At 41.2% G+C, this 25393-nt stretch overlaps 1 protein-coding gene across 1 annotated transcript in view; it reads right to left on the bottom strand.

Moving 5' to 3' along the window:
- The window catches only part of DAPK1 (death associated protein kinase 1), a 255031-nt gene that overhangs the window by 11393 nt on the left and 218245 nt on the right, over positions 1-25393 (bottom strand). The window contains exons 19-22 of the mRNA XM_089662124.1: positions 22781-22858; positions 14828-15050; positions 4504-4692; positions 912-1109 (exon numbers count right to left, since the gene is read on the bottom strand). Coding sequence (XP_089518250.1) covers positions 912-1109; positions 4504-4692; positions 14828-15050; positions 22781-22858 — 688 coding nt within the window. The remainder of the gene's footprint in view (positions 1-911; positions 1110-4503; positions 4693-14827; positions 15051-22780; positions 22859-25393) is intronic.

The following is a 25393-nucleotide window of genomic DNA, read 5'->3' as shown; positions in this document are numbered from 1 at the left end:
CCTGTTAATAAATGAAACATCCCATTTATGTTGCAATGCTCAGTTTTTAAAGTGTGAAATAGTTCCCCAGGAAAGTAACCGAAAACATCTCCTTGAGCAGTGGTTTATTGGATATACCCTGCTAAGCCAGCTCAGTGAATTTGATTACACTTAGAAAACATAAGCTGAGAAAGTGATCCGATGGTGCGGAAAATCAGGATTAGTGCTTAAAGTGCTCATGTTTAGTGACCTCATGTGGTGACTAGAGGGAAAAACAGTCTAACACAGCAGTATTTATTAACATGCAAGGTCATAAACAGTATTTAATATAAAAGTCATCTGGTATAATAATAAATGCACATAGGATTCAGAAAGTAAGACTGACTAAAGTCAGCTTGTTCACAATGTAGGGTACTGTTTGGAATCTTTCCACCCAAAGGAGTGTTTTTCGTACATTGAAAAGAGAGCCTCCAGACAGATTGACTACCTGGATATCTGGGCCTGTTGCTCTAGGGATTGACCCAAAGTTATTACATTCGATGACATGACAAATTTTGTGCAAAAATAATTTGTTTTTAATATCTGATTTTGGAGTCAATGGACTTTCCAAATGAAAATCACGTTCAAGGTTAGAAATTTGAGAAACAGTTTCCATCCTCCTTTGAATTTTCTTTTATTAGAAGAGCAGATGATTGTTCTTAAATTGATACTTTTCAAACAAAATTCTACCAGGGTATGGCCAACCTAAGTGACCTTCCCCAAAATCTGGACCAGGATAACTACCTCTGAAGAATTACAGCTACAAGTTAATGTGAACGGGTAATATCAATGCTACGTGAACATATCCTGGAAAATGGACAGCTATGTCCACCAAATGTATTGCAGCACAGACGGTTTATTCTTTAAAAAAAAAAAAAATCACAGTGACATACCTATGGGCTCCTCCATGGGCACAAGGGACTTTAGAAAATTTAGCCAGAATATAACCTGATTTAACTGGATCTCATATGGCTCTTCAAGGCTGAAAACAACCACATGAATTGATGTGGGGTCATTGGCAGCAAAATAGTCATAGCTACAGTAATAGGTAGGGTTTCCAGAAAACTCCCAGACACTGAAATCTCCTACACCTATGAAAAGGGGAACATAAAGCAGAACGGATTAAACAAAGGCACTAAAAACACACCACAGTCAAATACAATGAAGGCTAGTTAGCATGTGCTGGCTCCAAATATCATTTCTATATGCAGTTATGTAAGGCACTGCATGATGTGCAGATGCTATTCAAAACTGAAAATAAAACAAACACAAACTCCTACACAAGACTGGTGAGCTAGGATTTTGGCTTCATACAGGAGAAAACTAAAAGTATACTGACCGCTATGTATCCTTGGCATGAAAGTGCTAAGTACTGACCATTTATGCTTCCCTGGCATGAGATATATAAATTGCCTACCACTTTACATCCTGGACATGAAAATGGCTGGTGCTGACCATCTACACATCTCTGGCCTTAAAATATAAACGCAACAACTGCCATACTTACCTAATATGACAAATTCTTCTTCTGACATATATACAGTGGGGATCGAAAGTTTGGGCACCCCAGCTAAAAATTTGTATTAATGTGCATAAAGAAGCCAAGGAAAGATGGAAAGATCTCTAAAAGGCATCAAATTACAGATTAGACATTCTTATAATATGTCAACAAAAGTTAGATTTTATTTCCATCATTTACACTTTCAAAATAACAGAAAACAAAAAAATGGCGCCTGCAAAAGTTTGGGCACCCTGCAGAGTTAATATCTTGTACTGCCCCCTTTGGCAAGTATCAGCTTGTAAACGCTTTTTGTAGCCAGCCAAGAGTCTTTCAATTCTTGTTTGAGGTATCTTTGCCCATTCTTCCTTACAAAAGTCTTCCAGTTCTTTGAGATTTCTGGGCTGTCTGTCACGCACTGCTCTTTTAAGGTCTATCCATAGATTTTCAATTATGTTGAGGTCAGGAGATTGTGAAGGCCATGGCAAAACCTTCAGTTTACGCCTCTTGATGTAATCCCCCGTGGATTTTGAGGTGTGTTTAGGATCATTATCCATTTGTAGAAGCCATCCTCTCTTTAACTTCAGCTTTTTCACAGATGGCATCAAGTTACCATCCAAAATTTGCTGAAATTTTATTGAGTCCATTTTTCCTTCTACTCGTGAGATGTTCCCTGTGCCACTGGCTGCAACACAACCCCAAAGCATGATTGATCCAACCCCATGCTTAACAGTTGGACAGAGGTTCTTTTCATTAAATCCTGTGCCCCTTCTTCTCCAAACGTACCTTTGCTCATTCCGGCCAAAAAGTTCAATTTTAACCTCATCGGTCCGCAGAACTGGTTTTAAAAATGCATCAGGCTTGTCTATATGTTCATTTGCAAAGTTCAAACGATGATTTTTGTGGTGAGGACGTAGAAGAGATTTTTTTCTGACTCTTCCATGAAGACCATATTTGTACAAGTATCTCTTTATAGTGGAATAGTGTACCACAATTCCAGTGTCTGCCAGATCTTTCTGGAGGGATCGTGCAGTCAAACGTGGGTTTTGAATTGTTTTTCTCACAATCCTGCTAGCTGTTCTGTCTGATATTTTTCTTGGTCTTCCAGATCTTGCTTTAACTTCCACTGTTCCTGATGACTGCCATTTCTTAATTACATTCCAAACAGAGGATATTGACATCTGAAAACGCTTTGCTATCTTCTTATAGCCTTCTCCAGCTTTGTGAGCGTCAACTATTTTCAGTTTGTTAGGAATGGACTGGCCAGCAATGGTGGGACTCACCTGCCTTTTGATCTGCAGTACCAGGGCTGGCCAGCGGGTGCTCCCAGCAATCAGAGACTCAACTTTCAGCCAGCTAACACCTGGAACTGATGATGCTGGGGTATTTAAGGGATGGCCAGACCCACAGACTCTGCCTTGGTGTTGTGTTTGTCCTGGGCCCTGTATCTGTCCTGCATCCTGTTTCTGTCCCTCTGCCTGACCCTCTGTACTACGCTGCTTGTTACCTGTTTTGATCTCTGGCTTGTGACCCTGACCATCCCTCTGCCTGACCCTCTGTACTACGCTGCTCGCTACTACTACCCCGACCATTCTCTGCTTGCTCCCCCTGTACCTACCTGCCCAATTGATATTGACCCGGCCTGCCTGACGACGCTTGCTTGTATGTACTGTTATCTGTGGGTGGTTTGGTTTGTTTGCACTGTATTATGTTTAGTATTGCACTGCGTTTATGTTTGTATGGTTAGTGTTAATAAATTGTATTGTTTATCACATATCTGAAGTCTGCGTTTCCCTGCATCAGTCACACACCTCTGGTCATACCTGGGAGCCCTGACACAGTTTCAGTTTTCTAGACAACTGCTTAGAAGAACCCATGGTGCTGATTGTTGGGGCAAGGTCAGATGAGTCTGGGCATTTAAAACCTTTGAGATTGACATCACCTGGTCTTCCCAGACGATGATTGAGAACAATCCATGACACTGGCAGGTCTCAGCTTGGCAAAGGGGGCAGTGCATGCTATAAATTCTGCAGGGTGCCCAAACTTTTACAGACCCAATTTTTTTGTTTTCTGTTATTTTGAAAGTGTAAATGATGGAAATAAAATCTAACTTTTGCTGACATATTATAAGAATGTCTTATCTGTAATTTGATGCCTTTTGGAGATTTTTCCATCTTTCCTTGGCTTCTTTATGCACATTAATACAAATTTTTAGCTGGGGTGCCCAAACTTTCGATCCCCACTGTAACTGCTTGGCTTTTAAAATGGGTTTCCAACCTGCAGCCCAAGATGGCTATGAATGCGGACCAACACAAAATCATACACCTTTTAAAAATGTAGATTTTTTTTGGGGGGGAATTTTTTTCTAAAAATGTATTTACACTTAGCGAACACATACGGCTGAAGAAAAAATTTGAGTATCCCTTTACTGGACTTTCGTAAGTTTTATCTTCCCAAAAGAAAATCTCCCACTCTTCAAAATCACACTTTATTCATGTCATCAGTTTTCGGCAGCACCTATATTTGTGAGCAACTATTTTCAAGGATGAAGCGCATGAAAGGCAAAATTAGCACCAAAATATCCGATGAGCACCTTGAGAATTGCTGCTGCATCCATCGAACCAGATATTGATGTGTTAGCTTATCAAAACAGTGTCAAGTATTGCACTAGTATTATGTTGTCCTCTTTTACTTTTACATTAAAAAATATTACAAAAAAATAAGTTTTATTACTCAGATAGGTACATTATTTATATCATTGATTGTTCCCTGACTTTTCCTGCTCATCAGTATCCTTATTGTTAGTGTATTTTATGTGTAGCCCAAGACAATTCCTCTTCTTCTAATGTGGCCCAGGAAAGTCAAAAGGTTGGCCACCCCTGCTTTCAAATATCCTGTATGGAACATATAACTGCGATACAACCTTCATATCAACTGCCATCAGCAAGAAAATCTACTGTAAATAAAAAAAGGAACCTTGTACATACCATTGAGATTGGCATTCTGGATGTCAATAGCCTTGGTGGACTGTTCATCGATAGAACAGTGAGGATGACTGGATGGGGAGACAAACACCTCCAGGACCCCTTTTGTCAGACCTGGCTCAAACATCATGCTCCGACTTCTCACACTTACATTCTCACAGCCGGGGTATAAATCACAAATGCTCACTGAAACTAAGCACACAATAAAATGGTTCAGTATTACAATCTAGCACCTTAATGAAATATGTGTCTACCACAAATGTTTACTATGTTGTGGTTATTAATAAACCACTGCACAGGGATGATGGGCCTCATTTATCAATTTATGGAAGAACTTATCAATCGTAAGCCAATCAGATTCTCCATTTCATTCATCCAGTACAGGTCTGGAAATGAAAAAAGCTGGCTGCTGTGGGCACCACACACGGATAGATTAGAAAAAAAAAACATTTTTGCTTATTGGAATATGATCACTTAATTCATGGTTTTACTAAAGCATTACATGCTCAACTCTGTTGTGTATGAACACACCTTTAAAAACCTCATTTACAGGAAGTCATATATGCCATGCACAGACAGAAAAACAAATCAGGCAAGATCCTCAGAAGTAGGAGCGTTCCTGAATGCAAGATGACATCACTACTTACAGTATCTCAATGTTCCAGTGAAACAATCAGTGGACCATAACAGGAATCTATCTGCTAAGGGAGGTTTTAGAGGATCGCTACTTACATTATTAGCTATCGAAAGTCTCCCCAGAAATATTGTTTATAGGCTTTCAATTTATAGAGAGGTATGGACTCCCCTCCGCTCTAAGCAAAGAGCCATGACTGTCAGTCTCCGGCTCTCTGCTCTGCCCCTCCAGTACTCACTGGAGCACTGGCTCAAGCTCTCAGCAGATCGCTGAGAGGATGAGCTGAGTGCCAGTCCAGGCTTCTGGGTGGATCCCAACCATATGGTCAGGATCTTTTCAGAGCCTGGACTGGCTCTGTGATGTCAGCTGTTGACTAAAAATGGGTCAGAAGGAACTGAACTCCTTTGACCCATATGAGAAGCATAGCAAAAAAAGAAAAGCTTTGGCTATACTTCTCCTTTAATCTATTTTAAGTAAATACTACATATTAATAATTTGCAATTTAAAGTGAATGTTTTAGTTTTTACCTTAAAGCGGAGTTCCAGCTGACGAAAAAAAAAAAAAGTCTGCTGCTGACTTTTAAAATACAGACACTTACCTGTCCCTCAGTCCAGCAGTGTCTTCACCATGGCTGGTTTCACTGGCTGTCTTCTCTCCCCGACATCTTCAGTGTGGGCACCCGGCTGTGACAGCTTGCGGCTTCATAACCCGGGTGCCCACTGCGCATGTGCGAGAAGCGCTGCGCTTTGTGAATGACCCTGTAGTCTTCTGGGACCTGTCACGTGTCCCAGAAAACTACAGGGAGGGGTATCAACGTCCGATTGCCCAGGTCAAAGGTGCCAATCCTTAATGGGGATCGGGGAACAAAGGCTCAATACGGAACTTCCCCTTTTGAGTGGAGTTCCACTTTAAGCTCTTTATTGCTGCCTGCTGCCCCACCATGAAGATTCATCCTCATTGTACCATTGTCTCTGGTACAGTAAATAATGAGAAATCCAAGACTGAGTTGTCACCAACGGAAGGGAGGAGAAAGCTTCCAATGTGGACAACATACTCTGATGAGAACTGTCTAACTGGGGAATTCCGATTAGAGAGAAGTCATTTTGCGTCCTGTTGTGTTTCTGTAAGTTTACCTTTACACAAAATATGAAAAAGTGAACACCATACACCCTCCCCATCCCCGGTCCCTAATGCACCTACCTCTGTGTTTCGCTAACTGTCACCAACCCTGCAGCTGCTGCAGCAGTCAGAGGGTTGGAAAACCATGATACTCTTCCCCTTTTTTTCTTACGGACGACGGGATGATCAGAATTATGCCAAATGGTCAAAGTGGTCATGTGCCAGCATATGGCCTATCAGAATCACTCTGATCCATCCTGGAAAAAGACTGTGCCTTTCAAATCCCCAGACTAGGGTGTTAGTTCACCTTTCATTATATAGCGTGTTAATATTTGCTATTCTACAAATGTTTGGTCTTCAGATACACTTGAATATGACATCCAGCAAGAACTTCGTAATCAGTAGCCAGGTGGCAGAAAAAATTTCTAAGATCCAAATGCATTCAGCTTTAATGAGATGATTGCACTTTGCATGCCATTGCCCTTTGCACTTTCTTATTAAATGAGCTGGACAGCATTTAGAGCTGTGTGTGCAAATCACAAGGCCTGAAATCAATCCCAAACAGTTTATCCTTTAGAGAAGGCATTGCCTTGGTGTAACCCAGGGGAAATGACAAAGCCATAGTGCCTGTGTCTTAGGGAACAGAAATATTATGTACTCTGCCTTATCATGCAAAGGCAAAGGCCAAATGATGTCACGGAAAGCATAACAAACATAATATGATTTATTACTTCAGCTCTTATCTACGATTTCATTCCGGTTATAAAATGTAACAAGCATTACTTCCATGCAGAGGTATAAAGAGAAGCATGAATAAATTAATATATTTACTTTATAACAAATTATTCTGTACGTGCAGTACTAAGGTGTTGGGGAGAAAGACACCTCTACTCTGGAAACAATATAAATGTGATTACCTATGACCTATATTCAATGCATGCTGTAAACCTTTAATGTGCTTTCAAGGTAACACAGTAATGATATACTGAACGGTTTGTTTACTTGCATTCAGCTGTGCGTATAGCTCTAAGTCTAGAACATTTCCCTAAACTGAGGCATGCCTCATGAGTAGTGGTCACATATTGCCAATTCATTGCTCACATGTTGCTTTAAGCTCTCCATGTTAGTAAACTGTGATAATAACAAGAGTTACAAAGCATTGCCATCCAACATATTCTAGTGCTTGCATGAATCAAACTGAGCAAGTTGGCTATACAAATAAACATAAGATTTATTTGAGCCCTCTCTGTTGGCACGTGAGCAAAGTTGCCCCAGAAGCCGAGCATTGGATAACAGCACACATAGGGGCCATTTGTATGCTCAGAAAGGAGTAGCAGCGGCGGGCTATGATGTCACGAGCCGCGACTGGTCCGAGCTTTGACATGACCGGTTAGTGCGCTGCCAAGGATATATATATTGGGCTGGCTGTGAGTTTTAATACATTTGTTTTTATTAACACAAGATTTCAGCTTGTGCTGGTGGTCAGTGGAACTTTGCCCCCCTTGTGCTTGTGGTCAGTGGAACATTGCCCCCTTGCGCTTGTGGTCAGTGGAACATTGCCCCCTTGCGCTTGTGGTCAGTGGAACATTGCCCCCTTGCGCTTGTGGTCAGTGGAACATTGCCCCCTTGCGCTTGTGGTCAGTGGAACATTGCCCCCTTGCGCTTGTGGTCAGTGGAACATTGCCCCCTTGCGCTTGTGGTCAGTGGAACATTGCCCCCTTGCGCTTGTGGTCAGTGGAACATTGCCCCCTTGCGCTTGTGGTTAGTGGAACATTGCCCCCTTGTACTTGTGGTTAGTGGAACATCCCCCCCTTGTGCTTGTGGTTAGTGGAACATTGCCCCCTTGTACTTGTGGTTAGTGAAACATTGCCCCCTTGTACTTGTGGTTAGTGGAACATTGCCCCCTTGTACTTGTGGTTAGTGGAACATTCCCCCCTTGTGCTTGTGGTTAGTGGAACATTCCCCCCTTGTGCTTGTGGTTAGTGAAACATTGCCCCCTTGTACTTGTGGTTAGTGAAACATTGCCCCTTTGTACTTGTGGTTAGTGGAACATTGCCCCCTTGTGCTTGTGGTTAGTGGAACATTGCCCCCCTTGTACTTGTGGTTAGTGGAACATTGCCCCCTTGTACTTGTGGTTAGTGGAACATTGCCCCTTGTACTTGTGGTTAGTGGAACATTGCCCCTTGTACTTGTGGTTAGTGGAACATTGCCCCCTTGTACTTGTGGTTAGTGGAACATTGCCCCCTTGCACTGGTGGTGAGAAAATTCAGATTTAATTGCGGTGTTGGCACTTTGTGATAAATATGTGGGTTTTGGGTTGCAGTTTCGGCTCTCGGTCTCTAAAAGGTTCACCATCACTGGCTTAGGCTGTAAACAAACATCAACAGTGCCCAACTATTTAACAATATCAGTCAAGGAGATCATCAGCAAGGTCCTTCAAACAGGACATGGGATTGACAGCAAAAAGTTGCTGCACTCTGCATCTCTTCTGCATAGAATTTGTCCTTGTATAGAAGCTGATCACACTGGTCCTTCTAAGCTGATTTGTAACTGGCTATCACAAGTTGCTGCACTCTATATCACTTTTGCCTATAATATACCCCATGAAAGAAGACCATACATTAAGCAATTTTATTGGTTGCAGGAAAGAATATTGCTCAACTCCCTCATCAACACATTCAGGCTTATTGTACTGAAGTCAATTGATGGATCAGTACAACCAGCCTGCCCATAAATGAAACAAATCTCAGCCGGTCCCTGCTGAACTGGCCAAATTTCAATCCATCATCGGGCCAGTCTAAAGTGGTTGTAAAGGTTCAAGATTATTTGTATCCTCATGCATTCTATGCATGAAGGTGAAAAAGCATCTGTGTGCAGCAGCCCCTCCAAATACATACCTGAGCCCTATCACAATCCAGCGATGTGCACGTGGACCTCGGCTTTCTGAGCCGTTGGCTCCTTCTGTGGTTAATCACAGCCAGTGAGTCAATGAGAAGAGAGAGGGGGCAGGACCAAGCCGTGCTCTGTGTCTGGACAGACAGAGCAGCGACTCAGGAGAGAGCCTGCTTGGGTGCCCCCAAAGCAAGCAGCACTCGGCAGGAGGGAGGGACCAAGAGCGCCGGTAGGGGACCTGAGAAAAGGAGGATCAGGGCTGCTCTGTGCAAAACCACTACACAGAAAAGGTAAGTATAACATGTTTGTTATTTTTATAAAATGCCTTTAATATCACTTTAAGGACTAACAAAGCACCAGGCCAGAGCAAGAGGAGAAAAGATGCTTCTAACACACAAATAAGAACATTCTTTTATATTACTTATCTGATGAGAAGTTGTCTGATAAAGGATTTGTTATAGATTGTTAAAATAATTGAGGTTTTAAACCATTTAGTTCAAAGGTGACTGCAACTGCATTTGTTTAAAACCTCATACTGAATAATTAAAGCACATTAGCACATCTCAGCCGTTTTCCATTCCTTTGCCAGTTACACTTAAGGGGTCTTCCCCTTCTTGAATTGACCTCTGTTGATTGGAATAAAGCCAACATGTTCAGTGTGATGAATAGACGCTTGTACAGCTGTGCTGCTTTCCACGGTAGGAAATCACTGGATTAAAAGCATTTTCATTTGTAACTCAAGCACTTTACTTAGCATGACTTGAGTGTCAGAGTCATTATATCATGCATTGTTATTACTACGCACCAGTGCTAGAATACAAATCACTCCAGTAGAAGTTGCCCCATTTGTCACCGAGTAGAAACTTTAGAGCTCTGGAATCTGTTCCTTCATCTAGCATAGGTATTCATTGCTTGTTTTGTGCTACCCACTTAAAGCAATTAATCCAAAAGAGACTGAAAACATTTTAAAGGGTTCCTATTTTAACTCCAGTTTTAATTAAGCCCACAAAATCTTTTAATAGCTTAAAGATGCAAATACAATTCCTTAACGGTACAGTCACACCAGATGCGGTGGGATTGTGTTGGGTGGCTTTTTCAGCGCAGTTCCACCACAAGGCAAAATGCCTCGTCTCCTATGTGCCTGGTTCACACCATTGTGCTGCGGTGGTGAGTGGGTACTGTGCGCTGAGAAAAAGTTCTTACAGTAACACGGTGTGAGGTAATCCACTGCCTCACACTGTGCATCTGGCAATTGAACTTTATGAGATCCCCTGACATCTCAATTCAGTTTAATAGGAAAAAAAAAAAAAAGTGCGATCCGACAAGCCTAGGGCATCATCCCTGTGCTGATCTCAGCTTGCACATGAGCTGCTATGCTGTAATGCATCCCTTAAGGCTCTTTCACACGTGTTGATTAAGGAGGACAAAACAATGCTCATTAATGTGCCTATAGATGCATTTTTGAAGCATTGAGAAAACAAGTTAGGCACCCATGAAAGTTGTCTACCTAGGGCAGGGGTCTGCAACCTTTAAGACATAAAGAGTCACTTGGACCCGTTTCCGAGAGGGAAAAAAAGACTGGGAGCCGCAAAACCATTGCAACATTTAAAACAAATCCGACACTGCATATATTGCAAAAAGCGCTCTGGTCATGAAGGGGGTTTAAGGGCCCAGTAAGCAAAGGGTTAATCAGGGCCACAGTGTATCGTCATAATCACAATCATAGCCTTAGGTCAGTGGTGGGCAACCTTTTTTTTCAACTGAGCCAAATCTCGCCAAAACCACGACTGAAATTTATTTTGAGAGCCACATTTTTAAAACTGAAAATACATCCCCCATATAGTAATTCATCCCCCATATAGTAATTCATCCCCCCTATAGTAATTCATCCCCCCTATAGTAATTCATCCCCCATAGTAATTCATCCCCCCTATAGTAATTCATCCCCCCTATAGTAATTCATCCCCCCTATAGTAATTCATCCCCCATAGTAATTCATCCCCCATATAGTAATTCATCCCCCATAGTAATTCATCCCCCCTATAGTAATTCACCCCCCATATAGTAATTCATCCCCCATAGTAATTCATCCCCCATATTAATTCATCCCCCATATTAAGTCCCCAAGTCCCCCCTTTGTCAATTCACTTACCTTTGCTCCGTGCGTTCCTCTCGCCGTGTTCCCGCGCCGTTCCGGTGTAGCATGAAAATCTGTCTCCTATGAGGATCTGTCCCCCTCGACGAATCTGCGCATGTGCCAGTTTCAGGCATTAACAGCCGATCGGCGATCTCCGGCACATGCGCAGATACGTCAAGGGGGACAGATTCTCATAGGAGACAGATTTTCATCCTACACCGGTCTTCAGGGCGGACTGTGAGAGGAGCCTAGCGGGAGCCTAGCTCCGCGGGCCGGATTAAAAGGTCCGGCGGGCCGTAGTTTGCCCATTGCTGCCCTATTGCCTGTCACCTGGTGGGCAGTGTGCTCCGAAGCCGCAGCCAAGGTGAAAAAGAGCCGCATGCGGCTCTGGAGCCGCGGGTTGCCGACACCCGACCTAGGGGAAAGTGCTTAAAGGGGAAGTGGTGTAAAGGAAATCATCTGCTTTGAGGCATGATTAGATTGTGGTGTGCAAGATGGATTTGTTTACTTTGATCTCTTTGACACTTGTGGGTTGATTTACTAAAACTAGAGCATCCAAAATCTGGTGCAGCTCTGCGTAGAAACCAATCAGCTTCCATGTTTATTGTAAAAGCTTAACTGAACAAGCTGAAGTTAGAAGCTGATTGGCTACCATGCACAGCTCCAACAGATTCTGAATGCTTCAGTAAATGTATCCATTAGCATGATCCAGCTCAAGATGACCATGGAATGGCTATCACAGTCACTTGCTGCCACTGACTCTTGATGGCATGGACACTTTGCTGACCGAAAAAAGCTTTGCAATAGTGCTGAATGCCTCTGCTCCCGCCTGGCACTGTCAGTATTCCTGGCTGTCTTGATGATTTTCCCTGCACAGAAGCAGATGGTGCTCCCACATGGCTGCTCTATATAAACAGTAAGTGGCTGGAGCTGCTCTGTCCTAGTTCTCCATTATATCTCTGTGCATTCTGGGGTACAGGAACCTCCACTTCCTCTCCCCTGGCACCCAGATAACACTGTATAAATGCTTCACTAATGTGCCTTAAATGCTATAGGCACAGTTACAGGGTGGTTATGGCACTCTACCATTGAAATTACTGGTGGCGGCTCACAAGCAGCAATGCCTCATGAAAGCGCCATGCTGCTCAGTGTTTTACACAACACTACTGCTCCTGTGTACTGCACTGTGTCAAGTCCATTGTAATAGTCATGACAGGCATTGATGGTTAGTAGGCTTTAAAAAACACTGCTTAAACGTGGATTAAACACAGGGGATTGATGCACATGAGGCTAGCAAGACATGACGTGGCCATCGCCCACTCCAGTTGACAATGGCCATATTTCTATGGGATAGCCCTTGCCTGAGCAGGCACCCTTGGCGTGACTGATCTGAAGAACTAATGATCAGAATGGACTTCCTGGCTGATTTCATATGACTGGTACTAAATATTTCCAATTACAGCGCATACTCATACAGGCTTGGCTTGTGTGAATTCCATGTTTTGGCCATGAATGTTGCACAGAATGGCCACCATCCTAACATCTAATCTCAGTTGCTGGCTGGTGAACAAATGATATCAGTCCCATGATGAGCAGCAGAGCTGAGAGACCAATCCTCCCACACCTTATGTTTGTCCCCGAGATCTGAATATCTAGGATACAGAGACAGCAATAGTCAAAGCTTTAAGGTGATACCTCACAAGCTCAAAAATGGTAGTGGCCATTAAAAATATGGGTTTAATCTGACAATTCTCTGCCCCCACCTTCACACTGTGACCATATATACCATTTTCTTCATCCTTCTATTTATATATAACCCCCTCCTCCATAATCCCTGGTATGCATCCTAGTTGGTGTAGATTGTGATTAGCACTATGCCTTACAATGACTAGGCTTAGGGGGCAATCGTTAATCAAAGCTTCCCTACTGACACCTACCTACTCAGAAGGGGAAACCAGTTCACTTAGCCTGGATATGGGACCCAGCTGCTCCTGCTCTCCATATCATTTGACAGGAAGTTTATCACCTGATTTATACAGGAAGCCAGGATTTCCTGTAGTGTGTCTGTCCAAGCATGGACGTTTATGGGCAAGATGTACTGGGCACATGGGAACTTTTTAAATTCCCACCATGACTGTGACTTTCCAGCCCAACAAACAACTATTGTGCTGGCCAGCAGCAATTTTTATAGCTTACAACATAACTTCAGACAAATGAGATCACAATGGACACGTCTGACTACACTCAAACAGGGTCAGATCCACAGCTAAAATAATCGTTTATATAATTCAAATTTTACCTATAGTTTACTTAGATGTAATATATAGTGTTTTGGGTTAATCATTTTAGAATTAAAAATACAATTTGTAGAAATGATTTTTTTTATTTTACTATAGTCAAGTAAAACATAATATTGCATATAAATGTTTCTTAGATACCACTTATAGCCAAAAAGTAGTTATTGGGTCAGCAACTTTGGGTTTTCTGTAATTTACTACTATGCTGTTAACAGCCTCTTTTGTGATTAGATGCACATAGCAGGAAGTCATATTAGAAATGTAGCTGAATGAGGCAAATGAGGGACACAATCCCTTCCTCTGCTGGGAGATATGACCTGATATACATTTTAGTAAGGCTAAGGCAGTCAACCATAAGAAAAAGCAGTGCTGGGCTTTATTATTGCAATGCAAGTAACCTCTACTAATGTATTTGTTAAAGTAGAACAAACAGTAAATCTTTTTTTCCCTTTAGCTATACTTTAAATAAGATGTTCTACAATGAATACAAAATATTAGAAAATATTAAAAAAAGCTTTCAAACATTAAAAACATACGAGTTGTAACAATTTAATTCTCGGAATGGACTGTTACAAATGTTTGCTTACCTATGCACTAGGTGAAATTTCAAGACGACGTTCATTCTGATCTTTGGTCAAGATTTGAGGCCCCCCCATCTTTGCGGAAATCTCTAATTCCTAAATCCTGTTAGAATCTGCCGCACAGTTTCCCTGTTCATGTTTAGTTCTTCTGCCATCATTTGAACACTCAATCTTAGATCTAAGCGTACGAGGGTTCGCACTCTGTCCAGGTTTACATCTATCGTTTGTGTTTTTGGCTGCCCACTTCTTGGGTCATTGTGGAAATCTTCCCGCCGCTCCCTAAACTGCCTATGCCATTCAAAAACACTTGATTTCTTCATGGAATGTTCACTAGAAACCTGTTGTAACAGAGCTAATGTTTCACTAGCACATTTGCCAATTTTTCCGCAAAAAAATCCACCAATAGTGTAAGGCACACACATATGTTTTCTACTACCCTGTAAAAACTGAGACAAGTGGTCTACGACTCAGGCGAGTGCAAGTTAGAACACGTCATAACACACTCAAATGTAAATGGCTGTGTGACTCACTACCATAGTGCTATGTGGCGGGCATTCCAGGAATTACATTGTCACACCTCATACATATTATAGTTTCCCCTTAACATGTATATCATATTATAGTTTAGACAGGATATTGTATAAGCTGAAATCAGGTTTAAGCTCACCTGAGGTTTTGGAAGACAGAGGTGAAGGAGGAAACCGGGTTGAATTAGTGGAAGAAAGGCGAGGCCTGCGCCTCCGGAAAAAGCTGCGAATAAGCCCACATTTTAGGGACTCTACAAGAGTGGTCTTCCCAGAGCCGATGTGTCCAAACAATTTCAGTTTAATCCTTGGCTGCGGGCTTTGGACAGGTCTCAGCTGCTGAATGAATTGAGTTCTGTATGTGTCCTGGAGATGATTAAAGAGAAATGTAAAAACAATGGAAATTATCTGGCACAATGAACTTATCTCAAAGTTTTTTTTTTATGAAAATGTAAAAAGGGAAAAAAAAAGAAGGAGGTGCAAGCAAATTCCGGCAATCATTTTCTCCACTGTCATAGGATATCCCTGTTAATATCAAAATGTCCATAAACAGGATATAAAGAAACAGGCCATCTATTTCCTTTACCTAGCAAAGCACTTGTACTTTATTCAGAGTGGAAATGTTCCATTGTGACATAACTTGATGAAATGCACTCTGACACTAGACAATGCTACAAAGCAATCTCTGTACTCCCTTGTCACCAGAGACAGGAATAGGATTGCATGAGATCTCAGGTGTCTCAGACAGCATATCTTTACAAGGAGATGTGATTCAATCGCAGCCATTAATAAATCTAATTCTCACGGAGATGTAGAATTATCAAGATATACTATATGTATACCAAGACGTATGATTCCAAACCCTAGCACATGTCAAATGATGCCTCATATATTAATACAAGGTCATGTGAACTGGCCTATACCAAAGCTCTAAATACTTACTACCCAGGCAGTAGAAATATATCATATTCCACAAAGGGTAAGATAGTCCCTGAAAGCACAGCCTAGTTTATAGCCAATGTTGTGTGAAAACGTTTATTATACATTCTGGGAAAGGCTCGTTCATACCCTTTAAAGGGAAATTCTACAGAGTGTATTTTCAGCTGGTACACATTTTACATTATTACGAATTACCAGCTATTCTCTCTCATGACTTTCATACATGTTCCATAGTCTCATTTCTGGAATTCATGTACAGAGGTGTCAATTTTCCTTCTAGTAGCCATCTTTACATCAGATAGGGTAGTTACTCTGACACCAGGTATATGATGGTTTGACAGCTTGGTTAAGAGCACAAACAAATGTGACAGTTACATTCCCAGCATGTGCCAAGAATGTAAATGTATTTTTTAAACTGTTAGGGCTTGTTAACACCATGGTGCAGGGACATCAGTTTTTCTGCAAACGTGCTGCAAGGGCACAAAAAACTAGAAAAGCTAAAATTTCTGGGGAAATTGTGTGAAGTGTTCTTGCCTCCACCAGTAGTCTACAACTGGAGTGGGCGGAGTAACTGGGTGGAGTGGCTTGAGTAACTGTTGTGTGGTTGGAGTGGCTGGAGTAACTGTGAAAAGGTTGGACTGGGCAGAGTAACTTTATGGAGTGGGCAGAGTAACTGTGTGGAGTGTTTGGAGTGAGTAAAGATAGTAAACATTACACTAACCAATTTCAATGAATGTCAATGGGCGGCATGAGTTGCAAACAAATGGTCATATTGTGAAAACTATCAGGACTATGGATTAGCCGTGGACATTTTTAGTGGCAGCAGGGATAGCTGAACGTTTTGATATAAGATTTGTGTAGGTGGGCTTGAAAATGAGGGAGTAATGGCAGTTTAGAAATCATGTCCTGATTTTTCAGCTCACACTCTAGCTTTTGTCAGCTCCCACTCTAGTTTTGAACATTCCGCCATTCATTCCTATGGGACCAATTTCACCACGAAAACGCTGATATTTCGTGAACCATTCGGCGAAACGTTCCACAAAGTAATAGCACACCAATCGGGAACAATCCGCACGTTTCGGTATATTACTGTCTATGTAGTGTAAAAACTGTGGGAGGAGTTAGGGTGGTAAATTTGGCTATAATAATAAGAATATATATGTGAGATAACAGTAAGTGGTCTTGCCATGCAAGAACACTTAACAATTGTTCTGTATATGTCCTGTTCACACCACATTAGTATCATGTGCGGATTTTTTCTGGTCAGGAATTTGCAACATGGGGCTCACATGAAAACTGATGTCTCTGCAAGTGAAATCTGCGTGTCAGTTTCCATTGGTTTGTCTGCACGTATGGTGTGAATGGGGCCTTAAAATGGTTGTAAACGTTAAAAAAAAAACAAAAAAAAAAACAACCAAACAAAAAAAAAAAACAGGTTGATACTTGCAGAGTCGTTCTGAACCTCCTCTTGTCTTTCCACCACCAGAGCTCCTGGCTGCTCCTCTCTGTGCAGTGCCCCCATAGGAAGCCGCTTTCTATGGGGGCACTTGTGCAGGCTCACTCTGGAGCCCTGCTGTCTGCATCCATTAACACAGACAGCGAGACTTGGCCCCACCCCCAGTAACTGGCTTTGAATGACAGTAGAGGCAGCCAATGGCTCCCAATGCCCCAGCAAAGCCTGGGAGACCCGGAACTGTGGGGAGTGAAGAACTGAAGATGTGCACACTGGATCAAATGAGAGTTCAGGTAGGTAAACAGGGGAGGATACTGATGCCTACATTTTTGTTTACCTTAATGCAAAAAATACATTAGGGTAAAATGGTTAGGCTTCATAACCACTTACAATCTATGGGTTTTGTTCTGCTTTAAAGTACAGTCAGGTCCATAAATATTGGGACATCAACACAATTCTAACATTTTTGGCTGTATACACCACCACAATGGATTTGAAATGAAACGAACAAGATGTGCTTTAACTGCAGACTGTCAGCTTTAATTTGAGGGTATTTACATCCAAATCAGGTGAACGGTGTAGGAATTACAACAGTTTGCATATGTGCCTCCCACTTCTTAGGGGACCAAAAGTAATGGGACAGAATAATAATCATAAATCAAACTTTCACTTTTTAATACTTGGTTGCAAATCCTTTGCAGTCAATTACAGTCTGAAGTCTGGAATGCATAGACATCACCAGATGCTGGGTTTTATCCCTGGTGATGCTCTGCCAGGCCTCTACTGCAACTGTCTTCAGTTCCTGCTTGTTCTTGGGGCATTTTCCCTTCAGTTTTGTCTTCAGCAAGTGAAATGCATGCTCAATCGGATTCAGGTCAGGTGATTGACTTGGCCATTGCATAACATTCCACTTCTTTCCCTTAAAAAACTCTTTGGTTGCTTTTGCAGTATGCTTTGGGTCATTGTCCATCTGCACTGTGAAGCGGCGTCCAATGAGTTCTGAAGCATTTGGCTGAATATGAGCAGATAATATTGCCCGAAACACTTCAGAATTCATCCTGCTGCTTTTGTCAGCAGTCACATCATCAATATATACAAGAGAATCAGTTCCATTGGCAGCCATACATGCCCACGCCATGACACTACCACCACCATGCTTCACTGATGAGGTGGTATGCTTAGGATCATGAGCAGTTCCTTTCCTTCTCCATACTCTTCTCTTCTCATCACTCTGGTACAAGTTGATCTTGGTCTCATCTGTCCATAGGATGTTGTTCCAGAACTGTGAAGGCTTTTTTAGATTCATTTGGCAAACTCTAATCTGGCCTTCCTGTTTTTGAGACTCACATCTTGTGGTGAACCCTCTGTATTCACTCTGGTGAAGTCTTCTCTTGATTGTTGACTTTGACACACATACACCTACCTCCTGGAGAGTGTTCTTGATCTGGCCAACTGTTGTGAAGGGTGTTTTCTTCACCAGGGAAAGAATTCTTCGGTCATCCACCACAGTTGTTTTCCGTGGTCTTCCGGGTCTTTTGGTGTTGCTGAGCTCACCGGTGCGTTCCTTCTTTTTAAGAATGTTCCAAACAGTTGTTTTGGCCACGCCTAATGTTTTTGCTATCTCTCTGATGGGTTTGTTTTGTTTTTTCAGCCTAATGATGGCTTGCTTCACTGATAGTGACAGCTCTTTGGATCTCATCTTGAGAGTTGACAGCAACAGATTCCAAATGCAAATAGCACACTTGAAATTAACTCTGGACCTTTTATCTGCTCATTGCAATTGGGATAATGAGGGAATAACACACAGATGGCCATGGAACAGCTGAGAAGCCAATTGTCCCATTACTTTTGGTCCCTTAAGAAGTGGGAGGCACATATGCAAACTGTTGTAATTCCTACACCGTTCACCTGATTTGGATGTAAATACCCTCAAATTAAAGCTGACAGTCTTCAGTTAAAGCACATCTTGTTCGTTTCATTTCAAATCCATTGTGGTGGTGTATAGAGCCAAAAATTTTAGAATTGTGTTGATGTCCCAATATTTATGGACCTGACTGTATATGTGAATGCACCTCTTTGGATATTCTTCCAGTTCGCGGTGAGGGGGGGCAACTCACTGCATCATTTACAAACAGGACACATTTCAAAAGGCTGTGTTGTTTCAGGCTGTAGGGGTTTTATAGTGAGGTTTTTTTTCTTTTAGATTTGGATAGAGTGGGGAAGGCTCAGAACCTCTGCCAGGTACTTACTACTGAGTGCATCTCTTTTAGAGAGGTTTACTGTCACTCACTATCTGTCAACGATTTAACCGGACAGGACGAGTGTGAAAAGCTCCAACAGCAACACAGACAGAAATAAAAATCCATTTTTAAGTAAAGAAGGGGGAGCCACATTTTTATTTTGGATGATGTCACCATTGCAGGTTTTCCCTTCACTTCTGGTCTAGTGAAACAGTTTTCAGCAAGGCAGGAAATGAGGGTAAATCTCTGTAATGGAGCAACAATAGCAGTAAAACCTGACAGTGCTTCTAATCCAACCCCACAAAAATGTTTTGGCCAAATATGCATCTTCAAAACACATGCAAAACATTTTATTTGCAAATATTTGTGGAAAAAAACATATGATTTTTGTAATTTATTGCTCAGAATGAGTATACAAACACTGCCTATTGATAATAAATGAAAATATTAGACTCCACAGAATCTGTGTGGACATTGTTTTTATTTAAAATGAAATGTCTTTTGAACTGTGCGACTGTATTTGGAGAGAACAGCAAATTGGTAAAGTCACTAGCATGTTTACCACGTCATGGCTGTTGTGGAAGAGAGCATTAATCACAATGCTGACAGTAGTACAGGCTGTTCAATCCTATTAGTGTTCCGCCTTAAATATGGGCTCTGAGGATAAATGGAATAAGCACATCTTGACATGAGCTCGGCAGAGATGGACATTTTCTGCAGGGGAAATCTCTGCAGTGGGGTGCGGTAATACTTACATGTGGAGAATACATCTCTGCAGCATCAGCACAACCCAGGCGTTGGGGCTTATTTAGCAAATAATAGAAGCAAAACCTGAGCTGTAGCCATAGCAACCAATGAGATAACATTTTGATTAGTCTAACTGCATTGGACTTCGGAGACTGAATGATGGCGGTTTGCTGAGGGTTAGAGCGTACAGCTACTCATGGTGCTATTCTTAAATTGTTTAACTTCACACCATGATGTCACTTTTATTCTGGATACAGTAAGACTGTATATGTTTTTCCCGTCTAACTCACATCGAGGGTTACTTTAATCCTTCCATGACCTTGGTGTTTTGTGCCTTTGCATTACGATTGATTCCAGCCAATGTAAATTACAAATGCTCTGAAACTGCAAGTTAAAAACAGTTCAAGCATGTACACTTGCAAAATTATGGGGTGTAATTATATAAATAAACTGCAGAACTATTCATCCTGCAAAATGTGCAGGATGTACATTAGTTCTCTGGGAATTCTGCAAAATCAAATGTTACTTGGCTGTTTTTTTCTCCAGGTTGGACTTTCTTCATTCATAGAAATAGCGTGAATCAGGAAAATGCTGCATTATGGCCACTAGATGGAGCTAATGATATGAAATTAAAGTGTTACTAAACCCACAACAGTCAAATCAGTCTGTATATACAGTAAAGCATGCTTGTTTTACGCACTGTGGAACGTAAGGGGTTAATCCTCTGCATTGTGTATAGGCCCTTTGATCCTGTTTTCTCTGCCCCTCCTCTTGTTCAAATGTCCACCTGATAGGACAGACTGAACCCATAGCCACATGCACATGCTCAGTTTGGTGTGTATTGCTAGAGAGGTTTTTTTCTTGAGAGTGCATGTGATCAGCAAAGGGCCAAGCAGCACTCTCCAGACAGAGGTCAGGAGTTTTGCATCCTCCTAAAGCAAAAGAAAACTTCTCCTACAAGCTTTAGCTAGTGCTCAGCTGAAGTCACAAGACTGCTGTAACTGCTGATGAGAAAAGGTATTTAGCAGTTTATATTTACTAAAATAATTGCACTTCCATGTTCTGTGTACTGTGGGAGACCAGCTATAGTGATGCAGAGTCCTGGGTTTAGTAACACTTTACTGCTTATTTACGGTGGTCGTCAGCTCCATTTAGTGGGCAAAATGCAGTTATACATGCAGCTTTACAGGACAAATAGCTCTGTAAACATTTTATAAATACACCCTCATGCATCTTGTTGTTCATCTGCAAAGTGTCCCAACTGCTGTGCAGGACTTCTCTATGACCTCTTGGTCTCAGCTCTTGTGGATAAACAATTCAAAGGTCATAAGCTTTCCATACCTCCCTTCTGTATACCATTAGGCTCTTCTACTTGCATAAAGGGCAGAGACCATTACTGCACAGAAAAGTGTGATCAATAATTCTGGGCCCACCATTCATGGTTAACTCTAACCTGATGACCTGTAGAGGCTTTTAAAGCATCACCTATGGAAATTATAGAGTACTGAAGTTTGGTTGGACATGATGGGTATATATCTACTCAACAAGAGAACAACTTAATCTTTTATATTTTACCAAATTTGGGTAATTTATTGTTTGTGTGCCCTAAAATTTATTTAACTATATGTATTTTTAAATGAAATTCTGCATTTCCTGCGCTAATATCATGTGACCAGGGCTGCTGTTAGAAACCATGGGGTCCCATACAGTCAACATGACAGGGCCCCTCCTCCCCAAACAAAAGCAGTTTACTATGCTTCAGTTATGAATGAACACAGTGAGTGGTACCGCTCACACGTTGTGTTCATTCAGGAGAAGAAGGGAAGGTGCAATGTTGTCCTCAGGGCTGCTGTTAGAAACCACAGGGCCCCATACAGCCGACCTGATAGGGGTCCCCTCCAAAAAAACAAACGGTTTACGATACTTCAGTTATGAACACAGTGAGTGATTGGTGCCAATTACTCATTGTGTTCATTCCTGTAATAACAGTATTCTATACTTCCTCTAGTTGGCGAAAGATCTTTGCAATAGTTTCATGGCTTGACATTGGTGGGAGCCCAATATTCACAAAGGAGAGTATTTCATATCCTCTCTAGCCATTTATGTGTTTCAAGAAGGGTTGTTAGGATTGCTGAGGGTTATTTAAAGCAGAACTTCACTCTCTCAATCAACACTGACTATTTTTAATCCTTATGCTGCTAGCATTAGTAAATAGATAGGAAAGTATATCATATATATATATATTTTTACATTTCTTATGTTACTTCCTGGTTTCTTGCCTAGGCAACAATGTCATACATCTCAGGAGTCTTCATCTCATCTCAGGTGGGGTTTTCTCAGCTAAGCACACCCTCCTGCCTGAGCTAAGGGCAGATGAGTTTCCTTAAAGTAAATGCTTCATGAATCATCTGCCCTTGCTCGAGATGGCCACAACCAAAAATGTTAGTGAGTGTTTTTCAAAGTGCTTTCTCAGCAAACTAAAGCATGGAGACTTGGATGGATGGGTGAGTCTGCTTTGAATATTAAAAATGAATAAAATGGTATTTTTGGTTTGTGGTGTTTAGATGCAGTGTACTTAGCAGACCTGCACCTGGTGAAATGTTCAAAGAGCAAATACAGTGAATTACCAGAGAACATTGTAGAAAGAGGTTATTATAATTCACAAAGCAAGTCTCACAAGGTTATATTTTAACGTATTTTTTAATAAAAAGCTTTACCTTACGAAGCCTTGAAAGCAAACTGACAACAGGCTCATGCTGTTCCGCCTTGGCAAGGTCTTCTGCAGTTTTTCCATCCTAACACAGAATAAATATGAAATAGACAAATGTTTAATATGTGGTCGTTAAGCAAGATTGTATATTACGTCTCATAAAAGTCTTGCCACGCTTCATACTGGCCATGAATTATTTATCCGCCTAGTCTTTAACTGGTCATTTACATGTAGCCTTTTAAATCTGCAGTACATGGTGGAGGGTTCATGCTTCTAAAACTAGCTAACAGAAGAGAATGAACACTAAAGTCGGCCATAGATGGATCGAATCTCGACTGGTCCCTGCTGAACCAACCGAGATTCGATCCTTCTATGAGTAAGATGATTGTACCCAAGTTGATCTATTAATCGACTTGGGTACAACCAGCATGTCAGATTGTTAGCATGTGATTATTTCCAGCAGCTAAAGCAATCATTGTGTTCTCCCGGCAGGGATGGCTCCCCACCAGTAGAACATAATAGCTCCACGGGAGGGATTCCCCCATCAACAGTGACAGTGTTGATGGGGAAATCGAGCAATTTTCTTTCCTACAACCTCATATTCTAGCTGCCATTTTTGTAGCTGGCAATTCACAACACAGGGCCTCGCAAGGTAATTAATCATATCCAAAAACTATATTATTGAAATAATTGTTGACCCTTGTGGCTGCTTTCAGTTCTATCACTTAAACTAAAACAAGGAAACAGTCTTCAGTTCTTCCTAAATTTACTCCTGAACAACAAACATTTCTCCGTGCTATAAAATTTCTGAAACCAATATTATTACATTTCATTGTACATTTTCATTGTTCTCCATTAATTAATTCTATTAAAGGAGAAGTCCAGCCAAAGCTCTTTGGGCTGTACTTCTCCTGTGGATCACAAGAGTGCAGTTCGTTCTGCACTCCTGTGGCCAGTTTTCAGCCGACAGCGGGCTGAAGCCCACTGTTGGCTGGCATCACTCAGCTAGTCCAGGCTGGGGAAAGATCCCGACCTCAAAGTCGGGATCCACCCCAGAGTCTGGAGCAGCACCTGGCTCAGCCTCTCAGTGAGCCACTGAGAGCCTGAGCCAGCCACTCCCTCCCTCCAACAGCCCAGCGCTCCAGTTAAGTGGCAGAGCAGATAGTGGTGACTGACATTCCCGCTCTCTGCTCAGAGCGGCTGTGAGAACTAAGCAATCATGTGATCACCAAGTTCTAACTCTTAGAGCCAACGGGGAATAAATGCAGAATCAGACCGACGCTGCATCCACCTAGGTAAGTATATTTTGGAGAAAACAAACCCCACACTTCTTTTTTTAATTAGATAATGCCAGTTTATTGCAAGCAGTTAGTAAAAATGTTTTCAGAGCTTGTTAAAACCACAGTGTCAGAATAAAATGAAAAATTAGTCACACAAATTCCCATTTATTTAGGATATATATCATTTCAGGTCACTTAAGAGAAAGCCTGATGTGTGCCATAATTTTTCCTACAAACATCAATTCCATTTAAGTTACTAATTTAAAGCCCAAGTGAACTTTAAGAAATTAAATGCTGACTCTTTTATTCTCTTATTAGTGTCCATTAGTGACATCTTATCTGCTTTCATGTATTAGTGCAGTTTCTAGATAAGCATTGTCATCCATAAATTAATTACACTACGCAACATAATTATAGAGCAAAATGTCTGTGAGCTAATCTCCCAATTCAGAGGAGATATTTCCTCCTCATTTGCCTTTGCTAGTTTTATCATTTCGGCAGCTGGAAAAGCCTTGTTAACCTCTTCCATACCGGGCACTTTTACACCTTCCTGCCCAGGCCAGTTTTCAGGTTTCAGCGCTCTCACACTTTGAATGACAATTGCGCGGTCATACAACATTGCACCCAAACTAAAATTTTATCATTTTCTTCACACAACTAGAGCTTTCTTTTGGTGGTATTTAATCACTGCTGGAGTTTTTTTTTGCTAAATTAACAAAAAAAGACCAAAAATTTTGAAAAAAAATTAATTTTTCTTTGTTTGTGTTATAAAAGTTTGCAAATAAATAATTGTTCTTCATAACTTTAGGCTGAGATGTATTCTGCTACATGTCTTTGGTGAAAATAACCCAAATTTGGATGTATTTTTTAGTTTGTAGGAAAGTTATAGAGTTCACAAACTATGATATAGATCTGAAATATGATCAATCCTGAAGTACTGACAGCCAATCTAATTTCTTGAGGTCCTAGAATGTCAGAACAGTACAGCTATCCCCCAAATGACCCCTTTTTTGCAAAGTAGACAGTCCAAGCTACTTCATAAGAGGCATGGCAAGTTTTTTGAAGTTGTAATTTTTTTGTCATAATTTTTTGGAAAATGAAAAAATTAAAAAAATTAGTTTCACTATTATTTTTTTTACATATTGTCACCAGTGCAGTACAGCGTCATCATATAACTGGCATGGCGGTGATCAGGGACACTGACTGGTGACAGTATGAAAAAAAAATATATATATATATGTTTTTTTAATTTTTTTGTATAATTTTTTTATTTTTTATTTTTTTTAAGATTTTTTTTTCATATTCCACTATGACCAAAGTAGTACAATGTTACCATAGTA

Source organism: Staurois parvus, unplaced genomic scaffold, assembly GCF_062004578.1.
Source record: "Staurois parvus isolate SC_StPar_1 unplaced genomic scaffold, SC_StPar_1.0 ptg001432l, whole genome shotgun sequence".
Lineage (NCBI taxonomy): Eukaryota > Metazoa > Chordata > Amphibia > Anura > Ranidae > Staurois > Staurois parvus.
The sequence above is the reverse complement of the archived record's forward strand: the minus strand, read 5'-3'. Positions and strand labels throughout refer to the sequence as shown.